We start from the raw sequence: 18,491 nt of genomic DNA, 5'->3' as shown, positions 1-18,491 counted from the left end.
TTTTGAGCTCTTAAATTCTTACTTCTGCTTGCTCCTTCTGCATGCATCTAAGAAAGCAGTACATTTGGAGACAGTTTTCTCAGCCAGCTAGTGAAGTATATGGGTCCTTATAACTCCTATTTTACATACTACCTGTGTATGGGCAGAGTATCTGTTCTTCAGTCATTCAGGAGTCCTTCTTAAAGTGGTGCTGAAGATCCAGAGTTGCAAGAAAATTAGTCCTTCAGTACTCATTTCCAGATCTTATTCTTCTTCGACTGAATTTTATACTTTATATTTTTTATTTCATAAGGCCTTTATAATTTCTCTTCAAAGGTCCAAGTTTTCTAGTTTGTTTCTTTGCTTGTTGCACTGTGGGAATATTAAAAATTTTGGCTGACTTCACACAATGATTGTTCAGGTGGCTTTCTGTCTCTGAGTGGACTCAAGGGACTTCATATGGCCAAACCAAATTCTGTTAGATCTCTGGACAAACTTAGTATCTGTACTGTATGGTATTTAGACACATGCTGTAAGATCACCTGGAGTTCTCTCTTTGCTTTCACCCAGCACTGTCTTAGTCTAATAGTATCCAGGGCTGTTTCAGCCTTCAGTGGAGTGATGCTGCAGTTGTTTGTGGGAGTCCACAGGCCTTCTCCTGGATGGGAAAAGGCAAAGGTAACTGATCAGTGAGTCGTTGTGGGAATGTACATGCAGACTCAAAGAAGAAAGGTTACTCATCAGTAACTGGTGTTCTTTGAGAGGTATAGTCTGCATGCACATTAGTCTCCTACCTGCTTTTCCCCTCTTTCTGAATCTCTTTCAGGTTTGATTGTGCATTTAAGAGGAACTGCAGTGGTGGCGGATGCACTCTGCCCTGTGTGTCAATGCCTCAAGCAGGACGAGGGGAGGAGTGGGAGTGCCCCTCCCGGGACACTCCAGGGCAGGCCACAAGCCCACCCACTCTTAGAGTATATGTATGGACTAAGTGTCTCAAAGTACTGCAGCTGTTCATTGGTAGGTAAATTTTCTTTACTGTATTCTCACAGGTAAAGCAGTAGATTTTATTTTTAAAACCAATTTCCTTCATTGAATCTATGGATGATATGCATGAACAATACTCAAGGGAAAATTTATACCACAAACTGCATTACACGGAGTAGCTCCCTGTCTCTCTAATGGTTTCATCTCGTCTTTCCCCCCATCCTAACCTTATTTAGATATTTAAATATCTTCATTCTATTCAATTTGTCATTTCCATTGAGAGGTACATGAAAATTGAGATCATATAAGTTGTAACATAATTTTAAAAAATAAAACTAAATAGTGTCTTTCACAATTTTAGCTAAGTGTGCGAACTAACATGTAAGATTGTATTTACTATTAGAAAATGAGGCTAGAAATGGAATAGGGTTCTGTAAGAATCAGTTATACTAGTATTTTGAACTTTAAAACTTCTTAGTTGCAAGAAAGCCAACATTTGAATTTAAACATTTTTTCCACAGCTGACCCCATGTGGTTTTCTTTCTTTTTAAACGCAGAAACCTTGTAGTAATTTTCTAATTCGCTACACTTCCTGCCAATTAAACAAGTAGACGTGGGGTATGACCTAGCTAAAACTGGAGATGTACTTGTCCCTGCATGCAAATATGCACATGCAAATTCTGCAAATGGTTATTTTCGAATGTAGTTTCTAAGAAGTGCAGGTTGTATGAGTTGAAGTCTATTAGAGAAATATGATTCTGAAGTGTTTGTAGTGGGCGTTTTCTGAGACCTGTCACCTTTGCAAATATGGTGGACGTGCTTTTACCAGTTCCTTAGGATTGTAGCAGTTAATGTTGCCATGGCAGCTCCAAGAAATTTCCAGTTGGTTTTCTGTCACTTTGCCATATCTGTAAGATTAGGATGTTGTTTATCTAGGCTTAGATACAGCTTTGGTACAGCAAACTTTGCTGAAACTTCTTACCTGTGGGACATGAGATACATGTGCTGTAGATAATGGTACATGTACACAAAATATTATGAAGAGCTCTAGTTTTAGAAAGTTGCTGACTTGTGTGTATTATCAAGCTGCCTTTGCACATTCTGAGAAGAAAACCCAAATAAAGTTTTCTAAACAGCCTTAGATGAACACTGTATGTATGCAAAGAAAATGTGGAAAAAGCCATCATCTTGTGCCCAACACTCTGAAGTTTATGGCTCCAAAACCAAGTATTTATTCTTGTGATAACAGGTCTTTGAAATACTGTTTTAATTTAAGAAAATTTTAAAAATTTAAAAAACAAAGAGAGAAAGTTTCTGTTTATCGGTTGTTAGTAAATAGTATTGGATTCATTTACTTGGTTTTATGCCTTCTTTTTCCTTTTCATTACAGTTGCTATTTAGCTTGCATTGTTTTAGGAATAACCAAAAAAATATATATTAGATCTCAAGAGTCTCACTGAGAAAAGTGATGCTGGCAAGGAGTCATTATGTCTTTTTAAAATTTTTTATTGTTTTCAATTCTTAAGACAACCAGAATTTTTATAACTCTGTAATATTTATTTTAGTGATTAAATATTATATATTAGAGGGATGCATTTTACACGTGGCAGAAATGAGACACATTGAACTTTGGTGCTTCTGCTAATACATTTTTATTAGCTAAAGATGATCACATGCACACTAAGGCCCATACATGTGTATCTGCCAAATACAGAGTCAACAGTATAGTTCTTGGTAGACACAGACACATTTGGAAAGCACCTAATTCGGACTCTAGCTTCCATCTCTTCCTCCAAGCACCTGAAGAAAACTGTTACACTGAGTGTCCAGTGCTTTCCTGTGAGTAACCTTAGCATGGCTCTAGGAGAACAAAAGTGGCACCAACATTAGATGGGAACAGATTTTTGTACAGAAGGAAAAGGGTCTTGTGCCTTTGTTTGCATGTAGGTGAATAGTTTGTTCTGACCTAGATCTACTTGTAGTTTTTAATACAATTTATTAAATTATACAATAAATTCACTAATTTTCTGGATTATACTAAGATTAGTATGTCAAGGTAGGTAGCTTGAAATAAGAATCTTTCCTTTGTTTTTCTGAGAGGAAATCAACAGACACATTTAAAACTCCACTTCTATTTTTTCAAGTCAACTTTGTATATGGCCTCTACTGTCTTTATCTCTCTCCGTCAAAACAATTATAAATTCATTTGCTAGCCTCAGCTCTTAGAAGTGTTGGCACTTCCAGTCATGATGGTTTGAACACTTCAGTGTTTGCACATCTTTCTGCTAGACTTCCCTTGCTTGTTTGCATAGATGAACTCCGTTAATGATTCCATTTCAGTGCCTACTGGGTTTTTTTTTTCCTGTTTTAGGGCTAATTACCATGAATAGTAGGTTTTAGAAGACATGAAGTACTTTTTAAAAAAGGTTATGTTACAGACTGCATAGGTACGTTGAACCTTGAAATACTTGATAGCTGCAATTTACTTTAAATGAAAAATGCCTGTAATTAAATTTCCATTTAAAAAGTAAGCCATTTATAGAGTACATTTTTATTACATTCCTCCTTTAGGTTTTGCATTTCAATGAAATAGTTACATTTTTATGACATCTTTTAATACATTAGCTTAGTATTTAAAAAAAACAACTGCAACATGACTGTGATGTTGGAAACTGCAAAATTATCTGCAAAATCTGTAAAATATGACTTACTATGTTCTGTAAAATCTCAAAATTTGAAAAACTATTTAGACACAGTGAGAATCAGTTCATCCAAGTCTCTTGACTGCAGTGATTAGACTGAACATATTCCTAACATTTTTCTTACTTTCTGCCTTCTGCTGGTGAGGAAAGGATAGAGAAAGCATCAAGCATGTTTTCATGGTGTTTTAATGTTTAATTTTCTGAAATTCTTAAATCATTTTGAGATTGATTTATTGGAAAGTTGTTGCTCCACACATAAATATCTTCAGGCCTCCACATTTCATGGAAGCTTTTGAACAGTAAGTAAAGGATTGTGAGCATAAGAAATAAAACCTTCACAAGAAGTAGGGCAAAAATATATGGACTTAATTCCGAGTATACACTAACATTTCAAAGACCTTCCCTCCTTTTCAAACTTAATGTGGAACTCTGCTCTTTACTTCATTGCCTTTCTTTATGGTTATTCGTGTTCTTGTATGGTCCATAGTATATGATTTTCCTTTTTAAATTAATAGATGAGTCATGGTCCACTGAATAGAGAAGATTCAAACTCCTGAATAATACAGTGAGGAACAAATGGGTTACTTTCAATTTTTGTTCTTCTTTTCTCCTTTATGTGCTGTAACATGAGTTTCTGATTCATTCAGTTATGTATGCTCTCTCATGTCATAGAGTCAGGCTTTATCTTTAGTGAGCTGGGGTCTGGAGTAGTCCAAGCTACATGGCTAAGTAAACGTTGTTATGAGATCTTAATGTGCTAATTCCTGTATTTCTGAAACTCAGTGGTTGAAATGGCATCTAATTTTCTTAGAAAATCTCTAACTATGCAGACTTTTTTGATATGTTTTACCATATTGTCATTCATTTTAGTTTCTTCACTGTGATGATGTTAAATGATCATATACAAAATTTATCTAGTACACTCTTTTAGCTTGAGCCCAAAAAGTGTGAAAGAAATGTAGATTGATATTTATTATGGCTTTTTATATGTGATTATTTTTTATTTAACTTGGATTGCTAAGAAAAGTTATCATTATATGTTTAAAAACATACTGTTCTGTGTTTCTCCTTGCATTTAAAAATTTATTTTCCTAGAGTAAAAAGCATCTGCTTGCAAGTACAGAATTTCCACAATTTAACAAAACTTGTAATTTTGAGATTTGTACTGAAGAACACATATTTCTTCATCTCTGAACACTATCAGTAGTTTGTCCTGGAAGCCACAGTGATCTTTTAAGTCACATGAAGTTGTTTTGAGAATACTTCTGGATACTATATATATCTGTAAACCAGCTTATACTGACTTACCTACATTTCAAAGTCCAATGTAAATAAATGTGTATTGTTGCAAAATTAAATTTTTAACACATAACATATTTAACATAAATATAATATTTAACATAAATATTTAACACTTGTATTTGTTCAGCAGCTTAAATTAAAATTTTACATATTTTACTTACTGTGTGATTAGTGATTCATATAAGGTGAAATAACTTCATGATTGCACTGTGCTGGAAAAATCCAGCATGTGCCAAAATGCCAAACATCTTTGTTAACTGTAGAATTAAGAATTGTTTAACTTGTTTCAATACTGAATATAGAATGAAGGAATTCTGTACGGATTAATTATGAAAACCTGCCCTGTTTATATTGGTTTTAGCATTGCCCTGTTCCTTCTGGATGTTTTAAATTATAGCAGTGTACATGTTATGTTTTAGTGGCTATGGTATATGAAAATATGTATGTGTATTGAGAATTATTTTTAAAATCCTTGTGTTGTGAAGTAAATTATGTATTGATCAGAAAATCGTACACATGTTTATCTAAGTGGTAAGCACCAGAATATTGACTTGAAGGAAGATATTCTAGTGATTTTGGAAGTATAAACGTGTGGGAGTGTTTTCACACTCTCATAGCAGTGATGGCAAAAATAGGACAATAAAAAACAGGCAAGAGATACCATAGACTGTAGCATCACAGAAAAGCAAAAGTCATCAGGACTTCAGCAAGTCTGTGTAGGCATTTAATCTGATCCACAGCAACCATTTTTGTGTGCTTTGTAGTACTTATTATTGTAGTACAGTTAAGAGTCGATGTCTATGTGGAAAACCACTGTAACAGTAGCCCTAAGAGGACTGGAGGAAACCTGCAACCTGTGTCAAGTTTAAATTTCTGGCTAAGAGAAGTAATTCACAAACTTTCTCCAAAGATCAGGGCATTGTTCCTCTCATTCCAGGAAAGAATCCCTATTTGTTTTTCCAGTTTGCTTATATAGAGATTAAAGGATGGTTAAGGATTGTTAATGGAGATACAAAATCGCCCACTTTCCTATCCATTGTACTGTGATCAGGTTTCTTACGTAGCATGGTGGGGCATTATTCCACAGAAATGATTAGTAAGGAAGAGTTACTAGAAATACAACAATCCTTAATGATAATCATGACGAGTTGCTGGAAAACCCTGCTAAATTAAAGCATGATGCATTTTCTCTCTCTTGGACCCTGTAGGTCAGGGCAGGGTGGTGTAGGGAAGAGCCTGAGCCCTAGAATTAGTTTAAAATACAAATGAAAATTAACAAAATTTTGTGGCTTGCTCATTGCAACATAGGCTAACAGCAGGTTTGCCTCTTGGACATGGAGATGCTTAAGTTACCTCCACAGAAAGAAATATGTCTGTGAGTGTTCAGACTGTTCACTGACTGAAATGTCAGGTAGCACTAGCTTAGGTGTGGTGCCACAAAACTGCCTCTGTACAGCTTTTGGACTTACTGTATCCTAATGTGGTGGTGCCTTTATGAATTTGCAAGCATGTACCTGCCATAGACATAAGGTCTCTGTGCTCTGCCGCTCACTGTAGGCATTTTTTCCATGAGGTAATGATTTTTATTGGTCTTTAAGTCAATAGATTTGTATGTGAAAGACTAAGAACTCAGAGAAAAAATGAGGCTGGGTTTTCCTTCACTGGTGAAGTTAACACTGGTCCTGAGAAAATTCAAACAGATCATAAAAAATGTTTTTGATGAGTAGTGTTATAATTGAAGTAATTTCAGTATTGGGCAGTGCATAGGAGGTCCAATGAGTAGTTCCAGGTTGAGAGGCAGCTGGCAGAAACAAGGACTCTTTGGAGCAAGAGATGGAAATAGGTTGTTATACCTAAGGATTTCTTGCTCATTTGAAGGAGAGAAATTTAAATGTATTTAAAAGAGAAAATATGAGGAATTAGGTAAAGAGGACAGGGAAGTAGAAGTAATCTAAAGCTTAAGGAGACAACTGTCCTGACTTTTGTGCATCATAAAGACATAATTAATATAATTATTCTAGGACTTCAGTGAAATCTGAAAAGGTTGTGTTCTTTTGAAATAAAATTATTTGTGGAGGAACTGTCTGTAATGACTTAATTTCTGTTATATCTTGACTCTGGAAAATAACTGATAAAGCCCAATTTAAGATACTAATGGTTAAAAGTATTAAGCTCTTTATTGGTTGGGGTTTTTTCCCCCCTGGAGTTCTGTAGCTTTGTTCTGGCTTTTTAAAACTTGGTGGTAATTTTACTGGACTGTTTTTAGAGCCAGCTACTGTATTTTGTATCCATCAGCATCATTTCATTGGCTTGAATGAAATAATAGTGCTTTACATAATCTGTTGACCTAGCCATTTTCTCTTGAGAGCTTATCATCAGTGAAACAATAGAAGAGGAGAAATATGCATAAAAATATTAAATGAAATTTTCTTTGGTTGAAATGTTATATAATAATTTTGCTTGTATAGCGTCAGTAAAGCCAAATATGAGGTCACTTGCCTAGAGAAATCTTCATTTGAAGACACAGAAAATTCAGTTCCCTGCAAAGACAGTACAGAATCTACCTGATCTGAGTCCACAGTTTGTTCATAATTTATCAGTGTGGGGCTTCCTTTTTTAGATACTTCTACAGCAATGAGAATATTTTGTGGGGCACAGTTTTTTGGGTTAGAGAGGAAAATAAATAAGCTGAATATAAGCCTCAGGTATTTTTCCATGGTTTTAAAATATCTAAGTGATAAATTTGCACTTCTAAAATACAATGAAACACAAACTTACTGCCTCATAGTTAAAGGTCTTCTACTTGAAAGCCTGAAAGTTTCTTTAATATAACTAGAACTCGATGGGGAATTCCATCTAGGAGTCTGCCTAGGTACACTGATGGAGTAGCAGGAATAGGCACTTAATTATTGCTCAGTTTAATTGAAGAGTTATGATACTGATTTCTTTAGTTTTTTGTAGGCTATCACATTACTTTTTTCCCCCCTTATTGATGGGAGTATTACTGAACTGTAGCAAGGGAACAGAGGAAGGATTTATTTTCTTCTTAAAAGGAGTTTGGCAGGTTTTATTTTATCTAAAGATAAATTTTGCTTTTAAATAAAACAAACCAAACCCACAAAGTCTATCAATCCTGTTTTATACAGGAAGGTTTTTTTTCTGACTATATTAATTTTTAAAATAAGTGCAATATTAAGGTCTAACTTTGCCAAACATTGAACTTTTCTGAAGTGTTCTCTGAAATTTGTACCTGTTTAAGTAAAGACAAATATTTCCAGATGATAGAGATGCCACCTCTTTTGAAATAAATTTCCTAATGCATAACTATGTTATTGAAGCAAAGAAGTTTAGGACCTAAAATCCTTTTTACTACCATAAATCACTTTTTTGTCCAACTGGAACACAAGAGCCATGATAATAGTTCATTTATTTATGTATGGGTTTGAGGCATTATCCTTATTCCTTTCCTGAGCTTATTTGAAATGTTCATATAACAAATTTCTGGTATGTTCACTTACAACCAGTTAATTAGAGTAATTCTCCAAAGGGGTAGAGTAAAAAGAGTAATGTGATTTTAATAAAGACAAGAGAGAATACAAAAGAGAAAGTGGAAGTAATGAGTAAAGAAAGGAGAAATAAAAACAGAACCTTTGGTTTTGCCACTTCAAGTAGTCCTTGGATGAATTGGCAATGGTGGGGCTTACCTGAAGCACAGGCTTATTCTAGTTGCAATTTTGAACTGTCTGTATATGGTCCTTCTGTTAAATGGAAGTTGCATAGCAGTACTAAGCCTGCAGAAATACAGCTGAGGATTACCTAAATTGTTTGTACTTTTTAAAATGCTCCAGTTTTATTTTAAACTTTTTAAGTCAGTATATTTCTCAGAGCCAATTTTGTTTAACCCAACAATCTCCAAAACTATTCCTTCCTTCCCAATATAATACTCCCAAAACTTAAATTTGCCCTAAATATTTTCATATAGTGTTGTTTCTTTGCTAGAATACATATAGTTGTCTCAATAATTGATATGATCTGTGCAGATCATTTCTATGTAATGAGTCTACTTAAGCTTAACACAGCTAATTTTGTGCTCCAAGCAGACATGCTCCTGCTGTGCTGGCCCACAATCAAGTACAAAGGATAAGTGATTGAATCACATTGAGATTAAATAACTTTTCTGCTTATGTCAAATTTTTATCATAGTTTGAAAACTATGATGTTTAAAACATCATTTTTAAATGAATCCAAATCAAATTAAACGTTTCTCTATTATCATGAGTTATCCAATATTGTAAGTAATTGAGTTTACATGACAGATTTCTTAGTCCAGCTTTGGAATGGTTATACACATTCATATTGAGATATTAGGGGAATGCAAGAAAGATGGATAGAGATCATCACCTGCTGCATCAAGTGCATTATTGCATCTTTTGGTAGTTAAGCTTGCAGACACATGGTTGTGGTTATTTTCAGGCTATTAAAAAGTGCAGCATGAAAACCCAAGTTACTGTAAAAGAATCAGTGATGTAATTGGAATTAAATGTACATAGTCTGTTAATGTGTATCAAAGAATATTATATTTCTGTATCACAATAAACAGTGGTAGAAATTAGTAACCGTGAATTCTTGGTTTCCATTTCAGGTTAAGAGGTGGAGAACTGAATTTCAGTTTTCATACACAAAATAATATTATGTGGATATTTGCATTATTCTGTCTTATCTTGGTTATAAATAGTGGATTAAAATCTTTATATAAAAAGCCATGAGTGGTTTATAGTTCTCTCTATTTTGTGTTTGTCTGTTTTTAAGACGTTTCAAGTCTTTAGGTATTATCTGAGATAACCATTTCTTGCTAGATCTGACAGGATTCATGTTCTCTTTCAGGAGACGCTGATAGATTGGTGTGATGAAAAGGAACTTAATTTGATTTTAACAACTGGAGGAACAGGGTTTGCACCGCGAGATGTCACTCCAGAGGTGAGATAGTCTTGGAATAGAAAAATCTGCCCTTTGGTGTAGAAATTCATGAGTCTGGAGAAAGGGGGGTGATTTACTTTTTTTTTTTCTTTTTAATATTTCCTCTTTAACTTTATGTTGCAGTATCTGTGGACAGGTTAAGTGCTACACAACTTGGAATCAGAAAAAAGTAATAGAAAATATAGCACAAGAGAATTACTTTGACCTTGGCTTCTGACCCAAAACGATTTTCAAACTAAAATGTGGTATATTATAATGGTTTTCCAGTCCCTGTACAAAACATTCTAATTCTAAAAAAATTCTAATAGCTTTATGGCATAATTTTCCTTAGCACTGCAGTACAACACTGCTAAGCAAAATCTTGTGTGGCTTTTGTTATGTCTTGTGCAAGGAAGAGTGGAATAAGAGAGATCCTTTAATTCTCTCTTGCAGAATAGTGCATTGACAACTACTGCATTGTAGGTAAGAGCGTAAGGCAGACAGAAGGGGCAAAAAATTCTATGCAAAGCTACTATGAATCTCCTTGTCAAAAAAATCTAAGCAGGCACAGAGGTGGAGGTAATCTGTACCAGTAAATGTTGCTCAGGAAATTTGCCTACATTACACTTCTATGGAGCTAAAGGAGATGGGGAAAAATGAGAAGCTTAACCTAATGAACTCATGACCATGAGTTGTCATGTGAAATGAGCGTGTGATTATTCTTGAAGTATTTTGGTATAGTTCCAAATTAGATTAACATGAACTTTTAAAATCACATATTTTATTTGGTATGATTATGTTCACTAAAGGGCAGAATTAAGATTGAGTTGTGTTTATTTGCATAATTAAACATATCTAGATTTCTCTTAAGTACTCATGTATGTTTTCCATTTCTTAGACTCTCAAGTTGATTTGAGTTCTTCATAGCATATCTAGAATGCTTTTTACTTACAAATGTGTTTTGTTGCATGCCTGAAGTTAATTTTTTTCCCATTAGGAATACAAAAACACATTTTAATTTCCTGTGTAACATTTGTGTAACTAGAGAAACATGTTAACTAAATGCTCCTTTCATTACTTCTGCTGGTTTTAGATCCTGTACTAGAAACCTTGAGTAACTGAAACCTGGGTGGGGGGCAGTGTGTGTATCAGGAAATGGGAACAATGTTAAGATGAACACAGCGTGACACCTAGTGAAACTGATCTTGCAGGTTATTCACTTTGATAAAGCCACCACAAGTGAAAAGTGAGTTGGTTCAATTTGTCTCTTGCTTGCAAACTAACATAATGCTTTTGAAGGTTGTGGTACCAGGACTATGTAGAAGGAGGGATGAATTTCTGCTTCAGTTTTCTTTTCTGCAGGGTCAAGCCTAGGCAGCAGTACCAGATGAAGCATTGTAGCCAGTGCAAAAAATTAGCCACAGATTCTCAAGCGGCAATTGGGACAAAAAACAAACAAATGAGAACTCTGCACATAAACACCTAGTATCTCCTTTACACTGCATTGCTGTTACTCAAACTAATTATCACAGGCAGGGATGATTTTTTTCATCAGTTTTGTTGAGTAAGCCATTCTGAAAATTATCTGAATTATTACTGTATCTCTGTATAATAAAAACACATTGATATAAAAGTCATAAATAACTTGTACTGCAGAAAAACTGCGTTGTTTTTAAGCATAATAGATGTGCAAGACTTGGACTGATCATAGCAGAAGCAAGTGTTCTGACTGTCACATTAGTCCCATATTTAAAAAGAACTCATACAGGAGAGTCTTTACTCACTTTTCACTTAGTTAAGTTGCATTAACTTAAATCACAGTGGAGATAGAGAGTCCCAAGTTTATGACAAAGTGGTGATGGCAAGCATTGTTCCTATGATGGGATTTATTACATCATTCATTCAAACAAATGTTTTTAAGGGAAGAAAATCAGTTTGCCAGTATGTGTCATAATAAAAACATACGAAGAAGCCTAAGTTTTGTCCCCATATTTTATGTCTTTTGGGTCAATGAGAAAACCCAAAATGGAAAATTCATTGTGTCAACATGAAATGTGCAATAACAAGCCTTTAGGAAAACTTGCCTTGATGTAGGAAATGGTTTTCATCCCTTGTGTGTATGGTGTTGGTTCAGCACGCTCTCATCACTGAACTGATTATGAAAGGATGTATATAGTATTATGCTATTGAGATGTCACCTTAAAGATGTTAATTTAAAACTTTAATTTAAAACTTTTAAGATTTTAATTTGATAATATTTTTCCTTAGAATATAGACAGTAGTCTGTTGAGTCATACTTCCACTGGTATGTTTCAGTCCTGCTTCTCCATAATTCCCCTGTATTTTGGATTAGAAAGTGGGTTTCTCTGTTTCTTTTCTAGTATAGATACATAATTGCTATTGTACCTACACAACAAAGGCAGTAACCAAGAATAATTGCAACCTAAAGACTCAGCGTTAATTGAATTTTATAATTCTTGATAAAATTGAAATTAAGTGCTTAGCATGATATAGCTAAAAATGGCTTCTTGATACCTCAGAAATATGTAATTATGCATCCCAAAAAATTTGTAGTTTCCTGACTCACTTTGTCTTTTGAACAATATACCAGAACCATTCCAGGTTGTTGCAGTTGTTTCAGTGATGTGTAATAACATTTTTTTCTTGTAATGGAATAGAAGATTTTAGGAATATTCACATAATCTGATTTTCCTTGCCTGTCTGAGCCCTAAATTTATAGCCTCGGTGTAGTCAGTGCATGGAGAGGAGCATGGAGAGTTTGAATTAGTTCCTACGATTCACATTTTGGGGGGTGAAGGTCACTATTCACCACTATTGTGAATATCCTTCACTTTCTTGACGACACAACTGGAAGTGATGAAATGCATGTGTTAAAAAACCAAATTCACTCAATGGATGGCTGAATTTGGAAGTGAGTTATAGGCATTACTAGTGAATGCTGGAATTCTTAACTGTTATGGCAGTTGGTGGTAGTTTACATTTCTACTAAAGCTGAAGGGTAAGCCTAATTTTTTAGATACAACCACTTTTTTTTTTTACAGTGTAATTTCACATAAAAATTATGGGAATAGTCTTTAAATCTCTGCTGGAGTTTGCTCATACAGTCTGCTTGTTTATTTAAAAAGTCATTGTTGCTGGACAGAGATCCAAGTATGGCCCAAGTTAATTTAGGGAACTTTAATTTTGTATTTCCAGATGCAAACATTTATTTCTTGGAACTACAATACTTCAGTGGTAATTCTTACAGAATGTTGACAACAATATACATTAACTTCTGTGAAAAAAAATTAAATAATGTTGCAGCATTTTTATCAATCACTAGGAATCCCTCTGAGATATTTATATATTTTCTTTGTTGCTCAGTACAAAGGGAAAGAAAAAAAATCTCATGTATATGGGTGCTCTGCTCAATTTTCTGTCTTCTGTATTTTTACATTTATTCTTTTGCAAAATTTTACATTCAAAAAATTCACTTGTCTGTCTCCTAACATTCTTCTAGCTGTTTCCTTATCCTTTGTCTCTAGTGTGATTCTGTCCAAGTCTTTTTTGCCCATCACTGAGACTAATTTTATGTACTTAGATAATAGCAGTAGAAATCAACATATTGTCCTCAACTGATGATAGACATTCTTGAACTGTGTGACAATGTGTATTCACAACTAGTTCATCCACTCTGCAGGTAATTTTGAGCCCTAAGATTTTAAGATAATACTTTATAAAAAACACAGAAGAACTACATGTATTCTAGCATGTAACACCAGGCAGATGTTTCCTTACAGTCTTCCTACTTTCTGAGTGTTCTGGAAAATTTATGAATGCTTCTTTCAGTTCTTGCTGCTTATATTCTTCATTATTTATGGACTGGCTTAAAATGTATTTAGACACATATATGTTTTCATTTAGTCTGAAAATATATGCATACTTCTTTATTCTTTCATCAGAGTTCTCTAGTCCATGAAAAGAAATCGTTCTCTGGAGCTCCCTTCTATTCATCAATGTTTCTGAAAAATCATACTCCGAATGAACAAAATACTCCAAACATACCACACAAAAGCCAAGTTTGAATAGAAGAAAGTCTAAATTCTTCTGCAATAGGTCTTTTTATATTCAGTACAAAATTATACCAGCATTTTTATAATTATTGCCAAATGCAAATTTTTGCATTTGGCTCTCCCACATTCTCTAAGGTATCTTGCATGGACTTTTCTTCAAATTCCATTTTACTTCACAGAGTACTTTAATATCTATATCCTTCCATTTCTCTGTCTCAAGTAATGTTGGAAACCCTCTTGATCTTTATTATTTTCAGTTTTCATGTGTTTTGTCTGTTTGTTTGCTTCCATTTGAACTTTGTGAATGAAATAAGATGCTTATGACACAGTAGGATTGTCATGTTATAACTATTCTCTCACAGCAACACTGTGAGATTCACAGCAACATTCCATCAAAGTAACCCAAATCCAGAGAGACTTAAACTTTTAAAATAACAATTTCCATTTAATAGGCAGCAATTTAAACTAGAAATAATATATAGGAGGTTTTTGTCCTCCCTTGTTCAAATACTGCCTTTCCAGAGCAGCAGGATTTCTAGTATTGCTTGTTGTGGATATAGGACTACTTCTATTATTCCTCAGCAATATTTTATTATTGGCACTGGACCAAAAGAAAATAATTTCCATTTTACAGACTGTCACTTCAGGATGGCTCCATAGTGTGGAGGAATGAAGCCTTCATCTCACATGGGACATAAGTAATTTTGTGGCAGGAATAATACGAAATTGTGCAACCTGTAATTACCCAGGCTAATGTTTTAGTCTTTCACCCTTCAGTATTCCAGGTACCCTCCAATTTAATAACTATTTTAAGAAAATATTTTTGTAGTCTCTTTTAAAACTGTAGCTTTTCATACGTCTTAATGGAGGTCTTGCTCTGAGTTAAGTTTGATTTCAGAGCTGTTGTATAACAATATGTGCTGTGTATGGATGACACCTGACCCTGTGATTTGCCATCAGACCTTTTAAGGCCTTCATAGTTAGAAAATCATTTCCAACCCAGCTTGCTTCTAAAGGGTTGGCGTTACAGAACCTTGCCACATACATCTAATCAGCAAAGGTGCTTAAATGGAGCAGATTGCTCTGTGACAGACTCCTTCCAAATTCTGTGCTACTCTTTTAGAAGTTTATCAGAAACTCTGTAAAGTAAAATTCTCTTTTTCTTAGTCCATCGGGAAGTTCTTAGCTTATACAATTAGATCTTTATCTAGTCTGCTTTAATTTTTCAATAAAATTATTATTTGATGCATTGTATTTGGTGTTATAAAATTCAAATATATCTATGTGCCATAATACTTCAATTTAAAACTATATATTTAGATTTTTGATCTCTCTTGGAAAGGCATATTATTATAGCAGAATTGATATGCTTAGTTGTAGAACACTTCACGAAACATCTATCACCAGTTTCTTTGAGAAGCAGTATACAAATTATTTGCATCGCACACTGTCAGTTTACAGAAATACCACAGTATTATATTTCAGTTTAGAGAAATTCCACTTTGATTTAGCTGACTTAAAAAGGGCTAAAGAGTACCTCTCCTCTCCTCTCCTCTCCTCTCCTCTCCTCTCCTCTCCTCTCCTCTCCTCTCCTCTCCTCTCCTCTCCTCTCCTCTCCTCTCCTCTCCTCTCCTCTCCTCTCCTCTCCTCTCCTCTCCTCTCCTCGATTATTTCTGTGAGAGTTACAAAACTCAGTCTGTTTAGTTTATCATGAAGAGCACTGACAAGTAACTTTGGTTTTGCCTGTACTTTCTTTGGGAAATAGTGCATAATACTAAGGCTTTGTAAGGTACCAAAGGCTTTCTTTACCTACTGAAGAGAACTGTAAAAAAAAACTGATGATAGAAAGCTTGAGCTAGAAAAATCAAATGAAATCATCATAATGAAAGGCTTTATGTGTTTGGGTTGGTTTGTTTGTTTAAGAGATTAATCACACAAGCAAACTACTGAAGATCTGTATTCTTCATTTTAATTCTGTCAAGTCAAAAGTGCTGGCTAGTGGGAGAAATGTCTTATAAAACTCAAGTTATCTTGTATTTCTTGCAGAAATCGTGGATAATGTTAAATGAATCATCCTGCACTTACAGCCTTATGTTCTGTATATGTTAGATGAGAAGATAGTTTGAATCAAATGGATCCTGAAATTAATAATGAAACAATTTTATTTCCTCTATTCTAAAGGACTACATTAATTGCTTTTGTCTCTTTTTTGAAAATGCGAAACCCTGATAATATTGGCTGAGAATGCTGGAGCAGATATCTTCTTAATTACTTAACTAATGTATTAAACTTCTGTGTAAAGTTGTCTGACCATCCTATCATAAAGGTAATGCTAATAGAATTCCTATTAAGCTTTTGGTTATTTTTGCTCATTTGAGGATCAGCTTTTATTTTCTTTTTTTTAGGTGTCATTAATACTCTGGAGTAGCAAATAGAGGCTGTGTTTTTTGACTTTCAAACATGTAGGAAATATTTGCAAGCTCTGCTGAAAAGAGTAGTAAAACAACAGTAAGCAATTGGAATGTTTCATAGAATGAGAGATAAAGCCACGGTAATGAGCCAGGAAATCTCACTCTTTTGTTCTTAATTTTGAAATGAAAGGATTTTTTCCAAGGTAATTTAGGAATGGCAGTTGGAAGAAGGCTGGCATGTCCTGAGAGTGGACAAATGGTTCCTGTGTGAGTGAACCCAGTACTTCCAAAAGTGCACCCTGATGAACAATATGATTATGGTGTGCTTTTTTAATGGGATAAAGAGAATTTTTCCTCCTCTTGATTTTACTGATGTCTTTTAGTTGTGTTTTCACTGTAGAGCCCACAACTCATGTGGACATTTCTCTGTTAGTTTAAGTAAACTGGCTTGTCTCCTATTAGCAGTATAGCCACAACAGTGAATATATCTTGCAGTCCTTTCTGTAACTGGGGAAGAAATATAGGCCTGGCATAGGACTTCTGCATAATGAAATTTTCAATTTGGAGTTTCTGGAATTTCTTTTCCTCTTAGGCATTTCTAAAAGTGGTTTCCATTAAAGCATCACTTTGGAGAAGATAACAGGAAACTGAACAAAATTAAACATCAAGTTAAAACAAAATAATCTTGAAAACATTGTCAGGCCTGTAATTTTTTTCTGGTCATGGTCTATTATAAAGAGTTCAGAAAAAGCTAAATACAGGGAAAATTAACAAAAAATATTAGGAAGACTTCTCTGTGAAGGCAGCTTAAAGACATGAAAACTAGAGGGCAAATACTAGTTTGGATTTAAGATGTATGAAAAATTGAGTCAGTTAGGTCTTTTGACATTAGCACACCAGAATAGCAAAAGGACTCATTATTAAAATAGTTGATCATTAAAACTAATACTTATTAAAGAACAGAGAATTTCTCATTTACTTCTTCCCTGCTGCGTAGGAGCTTTTCCAGCCACTAAGTAGAAAGAAACTGGAAGAGTCTTGGAAAGCAGCTGGCTTTGGGAGTTATTCTTAGGATTATAACTAGTCCTTCTCCTGCTTTTCCTAATTGCTACCACATGGAGCAATGAAGCTTTAGCAAAATGTTGACTCAGTATAAGTACCAAAATAGAAAACCAAAATGACTATTGTCACGCTTAGGCATGAAAGTCTTATCAGTTATGGACAAGAAAATAATTGCTTTTTAACCTTTATTTAGACTATATTTTAGTTTCTTGTCCCTTCATGCATATATTCTTTTCCCCGTTACTCTGTCATCAGAATACCTAAATTAATAGTGAGGTGCATAACCTTCTGTTATGTATTGTTGACATTTAAACTGTCACTGGATGTTAAAAGTCCATATTTTCCTCCACAAATAAGCATGTTCTTATGGTATGCTGAGATCAGTTTGTCACAGTTCATTTTCATTAAGCTTGAAAGATCTCCCTTCAGAGAGAAGGTGATAGCAGTTCTGTTCTTGATGTGGTGCAGCTAATTGTAGTTCCTGCTGGCCACAAAATCACAGGACTGTATGAAACTGTTAATGTGGTCTCTTAGTACCTTGTACTCTGATGTCCCAGATACTGGTTCAGCCAGTATTTGCAGTTCCTAGCTGGTTTATGCCATTACTAATCCTATGATGGAAGTCTCTTGGTCTCCTCTGCCTGAATTATTTGACACTTTGTTTAAGTCCAAATAGTAGTATTCAGTGTGGGAAAGTTTGGGAATGGAAGAAATTCCTATTCTGTGACCCCAGTTTCTAAATTTGAAGTTCTGTTAACCTCTCTTATTCTTGTGTGGTGCTCTGCTAGAAAAAGAATGAGTGGTTGATACCCAGAGATCAATATAAATGAAATTCCATCAGCTTAGCCTACCACTGCTGTGTTCTTTAAAAACTTTGTTGCATGTGAGTGCGCTGCAAGTTCATAGAGATTCTCTCTGCCACCTTTCCAGATCCTAATTCAGCAGGGGCGCACACAGCAAAGCTAATGATTCCTTTACATTATCTAAGGTTCTCTACAGTTTGGAGAGGGAAGAGCTGTCTT

At 34.6% G+C, this 18,491-nt stretch overlaps 1 protein-coding gene across 31 annotated transcripts in view; it reads left to right on the top strand.

Moving 5' to 3' along the window:
* The window catches only part of GPHN (gephyrin), a 277,246-nt gene that overhangs the window by 138,356 nt on the left and 120,399 nt on the right, over positions 1–18,491 (top strand). For 29 of the 31 annotated variants that reach the window (XM_086892689.1, XM_086892677.1, XM_086892679.1 and 26 more), the window contains one exon: positions 9,852–9,944. The exons of the other annotated variants lie outside the window; for them this stretch is intronic. In XM_086892689.1, coding sequence (XP_086748815.1) covers positions 9,852–9,944 — 93 coding nt within the window. The remainder of the gene's footprint in view (positions 1–9,851; positions 9,945–18,491) is intronic. 31 annotated transcript variants of the gene reach the window in all.

The sequence above is a fragment of the Cyanistes caeruleus genome, chromosome 6 (assembly GCF_971803275.1).
Source record: "Cyanistes caeruleus chromosome 6, bCyaCae1.hap1.1, whole genome shotgun sequence".
Classification (NCBI taxonomy): domain Eukaryota; kingdom Metazoa; phylum Chordata; class Aves; order Passeriformes; family Paridae; genus Cyanistes; species Cyanistes caeruleus.
Note: the sequence above shows the minus strand (reverse complement) of the source record. Positions and strands in the feature narration are given on the sequence as shown.